This window comes from Pseudorasbora parva, chromosome 5 (genome assembly GCF_024679245.1).
Source record: "Pseudorasbora parva isolate DD20220531a chromosome 5, ASM2467924v1, whole genome shotgun sequence".
In the NCBI taxonomy this organism is placed as follows: Eukaryota; Metazoa; Chordata; class Actinopteri; order Cypriniformes; family Gobionidae; genus Pseudorasbora; species Pseudorasbora parva.
In genome coordinates this window covers 36,851,462-36,858,896 of record NC_090176.1, presented here as the reverse complement: position 1 = coordinate 36,858,896, position 7,435 = coordinate 36,851,462, and the positions used below count along the sequence as shown (strand labels likewise).

Genomic DNA, 7,435 nt, shown 5'->3' with positions numbered 1-7,435 from the left:
TAACCATCATTTTTATTCCAAAAAATATGACATTTTTGTTTAAAAAAGAATCATTTGATGACCAATTAAAAGACAAATATTAGGATTTCAGATCACAATTTTTACATACATATATCTGTTATGTTTTTGCTAAGGTTTATTACTGCAAATTACATTTACCAAAAAGAGACAGAATATTGTCATTGTTCCCATAATTGCAATGTTTTTAGAATGAATCTGACTTATTATATTAGTTTTAAAAATATTCATGAGTAAATTATATCAGACACAGATACTATAAAATTAGCATTTTATTCTACTGTTCTGATGCTCCCTTGTATATATATATATATATATATATATATATATATATATATATATATATATATATATATATATATATATATATATATATATTATATATATATATATATATATATATATATATATATATATATATATATATAATATATATTTATATTTATTCCTCATTTATCTTTCACTCCATGTAAAGATGAAATTATCAAATATTTAAGAGCAATAAACATGGTTTTCAGGGTGTCTTTTCTGACGAAGAGAGACTCTTCAATGATAGTTTTTATATGATTCCAGAATGTTACACTGTTACACTGAATGACCTCTAACAGACAATATATTTGGGACAAAATTCCCCTGGTTATTTCATAACTTAAAATAATAATAAAAAAAAAAAACCTAGTCCTTTTAAAATAAAATAGCCAACACTTATTTAAAAATGCCAAGAAACCAAATGTATAATTTTTAACTTGGTGTTTTATGTTTATTTAAAGATGTAGTGGTAAAATCAAAGTGTGGACCATTACACTGCATGACAGTTTTGGAACATTATTTCACCTATATTTTGACAATATATTTTCACAAAAGTTACTGTTCCTTATCACCTATATCAGGACATGGACACTTACTTCTTTGCTTTTGCTTCAATATACAAAATGTTTTCTTCTTCTTCTCACCAATACAGAATCAAGGCCAAGCAGGAAACTAGACAGGACACAGTAAAGGAAAGGATGCCTCTTTCCAGGATGAGGTTACAATACCAGGAAATTATTTGATACGAGCCCTCGCAGGTGTTTAGTGGTCAAACTTTATGCTCAGATCTCTGTATATGTTGCTCTCTTTTCAAACACTGACATTGTGTTGCCATGTTAATAATAAATGTGTGGTCATATGTGGCATTTTACAGTGTTTTGAATGAACACAACTTATTCAGAACTTAGAGCTGTGGCTGTTTGCATAAACTTCTTAAACTAGGCCTAAATGTTATGCCTCTAGATTTTCTCTTCAATACTATAGTCTTAACTTTTTTTTAAAGTCAGTTACACAAAAAGGTGCTAGTTAGTCATAGTTCTTAAGACAGTCTAAACGTAGTGGCTACATTTTTGCAATTGACCCCTGTAATTACTTTACCTTTAACCAATCTGAGATGGTTTGCTGGTCTCCACATGTTGACAGCCTTGTCTTTTGGCTGGTTTTACAGGGGGTATGGGTACTTTTCAGATGGTTCGTTTACTACAAAAAATAAAACAATGGGAAGACAGTCGAGTCTTTCATCAAATGACGCCCCCTCGTGGTTAAATGTTAAAAACTTATACCAACATTGGTTTCATTATGCCGAATGAAGTAAACAGCTGCAACATATCTTTTAGCGAATACACATAATGTCAATGTGAAAATAATTTGATTTTGAACAACAATAACTAATGTATCAAATTTAATGGAATAAAATAACTTAACTTGTTTTTTTCTCGGCATTATGCACCTGTTGATGGGTGGAGTTTGTAGCGTCATCGTGAATGGGGGAGGGTAATCGGACTATCGAACAGCAAATGTGTTTACTTTTCGACTCTTGAATATAGGTAAATAAGGACATTTTTGGATGTACTCGTGATTGCAAGCGTATATTGTCTATAAATATTTGAGTCACAAATATAAGGGTTTTATGTGTTCTAAAAAATACAGTAAAGGAAAAAAAACATCCGTGTCGAGAAACATGAAAGAAACACTAAAGCTCAAGGTGCTTGCGCTCGTGCTCTGCGTATTTCCCACAGGTAAGTTGCCATTAAAAAACCTGACAGTCGTTATACAGGAATATTAGGAATATCATGGTTATAACGGTTTTAAAAATATTTTTTCTGAAAAATGTGTGCGTTCAGTTGCGAGGTTACTGATCATTCCAGGCCTGTAAACCCGATCACGTGATTTAATGCCAGCCATTATTTTAATATTACGTTTTATTTAACCTTAATTCTGTGTATGTAAGGATTTTATAAATAGTGTTTTTTTCCAAGCCTGGGCAAGTCATAGAAATGAATGCAATCTTTCAAAATTGTATAGTATAAGATTATTTTTGTTATGCTCTGCTCTAAAATATTTAATTGGTTAAACATAATAATAAATCATAACAATAACTGGGAAAATGATGGAAAATCGTTGGCCAAAAGCTGTGGAAACCCTTAAGCAAACAGTGTTAATTGATCCTCTCCCTATTCTTCCAGAGCTGTTGTCTATCCAGGTTAATGTTCCACAGACAGAGAGATCTACAATGCTCTTTGCTTCTGTCACTCTGCGCTGTGACTATTCCACCTCTGCGAACACACAAGATGTCCTGGTCACATGGCGATACAAGTCCTTCTGTTTGGATCCAGTGCTGGAATACTACTCAACTGGTAAGTGGTGTAGGTGAACTGCATAAAGAAGGCTTGAGTGCTGTAAAATTGTTGTGTGCAAAGCTTTTATTGTCCGAGTAGTTGACATGTAGTGATTGATGTGGCCATGTACGGTTCTTTCTTTCTTTAGCATATCAAGCAGCTCTGGGTCTGAAGCAAGACCCAGCCAATGATTGTCCAGACAGTCAGCGCACTGTCCGCATAGTAATTCAGAAAAGAGGCATCGGTGAAGCTACTCTGGGGACAGAGTATCGAGAGCGCAAGATCTTTATACAAAACAGTAAGTCTACAGGAGCTTAACTCTGAACAAGATGTTTTAACCCTGTAAAGCCCTATATATTCAATAATAGTAAGAAAAATACTATTATTTTTATATGGAAAGGTTTCTTGAACTTTTAGAGAAATTAAAAAATAAGTTTCATATTTCATACATCAGGCTTTTATAGCCCATATAGGAATATAAATTGAGAATATAAATATTATACTTGAGGAGGATACATTTTATAAAGAGGTCCAAACAGCAAAAATAATAAATTTTAAAATGGTTTAGCAGAATAATAATTGCATAAAATGCATGTAAATATCAAGTATCACTACATAAACCCCAATAATATGTCTTGGTAAGATTTTGTTTTATGTCCAGTAAATCTTGAAATATTACAAAAAATTATTTGAGGGCAGAAGATTGTGTGCAATAGGTTTTTCAGTAAGGTTTTGATCAGGTAATAATTAAGAGACATTAATTAATCAAATATTAAACAGGAGGCTTTACATGGTTGATTACAGTGTGACAACAACCCCTGTTGTATGCTGTATGCGTTTACACAGAATCACAGTTATGCCAAACATTTGAAAAGCTCATTAATCAGGATCTCATGTCACATTTATATATATATATATAATATAATTATATTATATATAATATCAGTGGTGCGTGGTTTGATCCAAAATGAGCGGGTGCCTGCGGTCACCCACGATTATGAGTGATCCAAAAATATTTTTAATGATGTTCGGGTTGTGGTAATATAAATTACAACAGTTTAATTGACATCTTTATTTAAAACAACCTGACCGACGTCAGCATCTTAATTGTTAAGAAAATGAAACTAAATAAATGAATACATTGACGATACGATGAGCATTCATTTCTTTTAAAAAATGCGGGTCGGGACAATATTTTCTTCTTTTTTTGCGGTCCGAGTTGCGGGTGGGTTAGTTGAAAACGTTGGTCGGGTGCGGGTTTATACATTGACTTGCGCATCACTGATATATATATATATATATATATATATATATATTATATAAATTATACAATTTCTCCCAATTGTATAATTATTTAACTTTATATATATAATATATATTATGCATATAATTATATATAACTTGCCAATATATATATCAGTTATATAATTATACAGTTCATTATAATCACGTTTTCTAATTCTTCTTTTTGTATTTGTGTTTAACAGATGCAGACCTGGTTATCAATGAGGTCATGTGGTGGGACAACGGCATGTATTTCTGCTCCATCGATGCAGCGGGTGATGTTGTGGGAGACTCTGACAAGGAAATCAGACTCATTGTGTATAGTAAGTATTACCACACCGAAGACTTTTAACCAAAAAACATTTAGAAATTCTGATGAGGTCACATCCCCTCTTTCTCCCAGACTGGCTGACTGTGTTGCTAATCATCCTCGGGGCATTGCTCCTGATCATGCTGCTTTGTATCTGCTGTTGCCAGTGCTGTCCTCAGAACTGCTGTTGCTATGTCCGTTGTCCCTGCTGTCCTCGTACTTGTTGCTGCCCAGAAGAAGGTATTCACTTGCATTTAAGTTTATCTGTGAATCTATCACAGGTGATACATTACATGTATTCACAGTGTTCTACTTCTACTGGTTATCAGCTCCTTAATATAAATGTCTTCTGATGACTAATTTGCACTCTACATAATATAATTGATTAGTTTTATATATATATATATATATATATATATATATATATATATATATATACACACACACAATTAAACAATATATATTTTTGGATTATTATTAATAAATATTTATATTAAACAATCACATCCCATATAAAATTTTGTATTTAAATTTAGTGAAATATTTCTTCATTTGTCTTTTTAGCGGTCATGCGCCATAAAATGATGCGTGAAGCTCAAAAATCAATGGTACCATGGCTTCATGGCCAGCCCATCTATGCCCCAATTGTCTCAAATGCATCTTCTCAGGGGAACCCTTTACTTTATTCAGGTCAGTATTACTTTCTTAATTTCATACTTTCTTACTAATATCTTCTAATAACACTGTGGCTATTTCAAAGAACAGTAATAGAGTGACACAAATAATATGTCCTCTACAGGGTCTTTTTCTGAACCTTCATCCAAACACAACCTTCCCATGGCCCCGATGGCTATTCCTGCCTCTCAATTCGCACCTCAGCATGGATACCAGGCCAAGGGCAGCATGAATGGAAGTGTACGTGGCAATAACCAGGTGTTAGATTTTCTGGAGACCCAAGTAAGAGGGATGGATATGGCTGTCCCGATGCTTCAACCTCAACATCACTACACAGGAGTCCAGCACCAAAACCATCAACATCCCTACGCAGCCCAACAACCCCAATATGTAATGCCACCACCTCAACCCATACAACAAGCTGTGTCTTTTTCAACCAGGCCACCCAGCATGCTCTCAGCCCTGGACGAGATGGGTGTCCAAGGTGTAGAGCGCAGGGTCATCCAGCTGCCTCCCATCGTGGGCCGAGCGAAACAGAGCTCTCGGCGGGCCAATGATGGTGGAAGACCTCGGCAATCTAGTCACTCCAGCAGTAGCTTTAACCGCAATGGTCATCAGCGTGATAATTCCTTAAGGGAGCAAGCATCATCACGGAGGGGGATCCCACGGAGCTACAGCGATGAGTCGGACTTGGATGATAGGCGTGGAGGTCAAGGTTCAGCAGGACGCAGGGGAGGTTCTCGTCCACGAGTTCGCACTAAAGGGGAGCTGCTGGAGGAGTTGGAGCGTGCAGCAAACCATAGAGACAGGAGCTATTCGCCTTCACCGCGTAGAGGCTCCTGGAGTTCAGATGAGGAAGACAGTTATAGAAAGGGAAAGCATTCTCAAGGGAGATTGTCTGAGAAACCGCCAGCTTACACTTCCATTGAAATTTTGTCTGGCCACAGCAGGAGGAGCGACCACTTCTCGGTAAGAATGTAGATTTATGATTTGTTCATCGCTAAGAGGCTGTGATTATACAAGTCTCCCAAAAAAGATCCTACTTAAAGGGATTGTTCACTTAAAAAGGCAAAATTCATCATTTACTCACCCTGATGTTATTCAAAACCTGTATGACTTACTTTCTTCTGCAAACAAAATGTATTTTGAAAAATGTTTAGTTTGTTTGAACTTCATTCTATGAACAAAACTCTTTCTTCAAAATGTTATCTTTTGTGTTCCTCAGAAGAAAGTAAGATATACAGATGAATGAAATAAGGGTGATTTAATGATGACAGAAGTTTCATTAAAGGAGTAGTTCACTTTAAAATGAAAATTAGCCCATGATTTACTCACCCTCAAGCCATCTTTTTTCTAATGAATACAATCAGTTTTATTAATAAATGTTAAAATGCTTCAAAGCGTTATAATGGCAGTGACAGGGTCCACTGCTCAAAAAAGTGCATCCATCTATCATAAACATACTCCACATGGCTCCAGGGGGTTAATAAAAGCATTCTGAAGGATTTGCTGACAAGGAGAGAGGGCATGTGATTAGAACAAAAATAAAACTGCAATTTTAGTATTTTTAGTTTTAGTCACTTTCGATTAAAAAAAAAACATCTAAATAATTGTCATTTTGTCTCATAAATAATGTCTCTCTTACAGGACAAGAGCTCTCGCAGTGGCACGAGCGTTGTGATCTGAGCCCTTCTCTTTAATTTCCAACCTGATCTGTCATTACCCACCATCTATAAATTAATATATACCGGACCACTGTCATTGGGACTAATGGTGCACATTAGCACAAGAATGAACCAGTGGTCAAAGATGGCCTGCAATAGACCCCTGGAAGACAGTAAATGTACTGTACACACACTGGTACAGTATATATATACACTCCTGAACAAAATATTAAGACCAGGGGATGCATTGCAAGTTTTACACATTTCACACTAGTGGATCATAACCGGGTTGTAAGTGCTGCTTCAAAATGCCAAAAGAAGAAACATGGAGCAAGAGAAAAAATAGAGAGTAGGCAATTTATTGAAAACTGCATTTAAATTCAAACAGGCCGTTCATCAGCTGATCAAAAGTTTAAGACCATAGCCCAAAAATAAATGCACAACAGTACTAAAAGTGGCAAAAAAGGACTCCGTAGTGAGTAGCCCCACCGTTCTTGTTGATCACTTCAAAAACTTGTTTCGGCATGCTTGATGTGACTGTTTCCAGGAGGCTGGTGGGAACATTGCTCCATGTGGTGAAGATGGCTTCAAGAAGGGCATCCACGGTCTGGAACTGATGTCCATTTTTGTAAACTTCCCTTGCTATCCATCCACAAATGTTCTCAATGGGATTTAAATCAGGGGAACACGCAGTATGGTCCAAAAGAGCAACGTTATTCTCCTGGAAGAAGTCCTTCGTCAGGCGGGCTTTGTGAATTGCAGCGTTGTCCTGTTGAAAGACCCAGTCATTACCGCACAGACGGGGGCCCTCGGTCAAGAGGGATGCCCGCTGCAAC

General features: G+C 35.9%; 1 protein-coding gene across 1 annotated transcript; it reads left to right on the top strand.

Annotated features, from left to right (window-relative positions):
• Positions 1-1,827: 1,827 nt before the first annotated feature.
• Positions 1,828-6,860, top strand: ildr1b (immunoglobulin-like domain containing receptor 1b). Its single transcript, XM_067444153.1, has 8 exons — positions 1,828-2,066; positions 2,514-2,684; positions 2,815-2,964; positions 4,154-4,273; positions 4,354-4,500; positions 4,825-4,950; positions 5,060-5,904; positions 6,583-6,860. Exons 1-8 carry the CDS (start codon positions 1,958-1,960, stop codon positions 6,619-6,621), a joined length of 1,707 nt encoding a protein of 568 aa, XP_067300254.1. The 5' UTR covers positions 1,828-1,957; the 3' UTR covers positions 6,622-6,860.
• Positions 6,861-7,435: the final 575 nt, after the last annotated feature.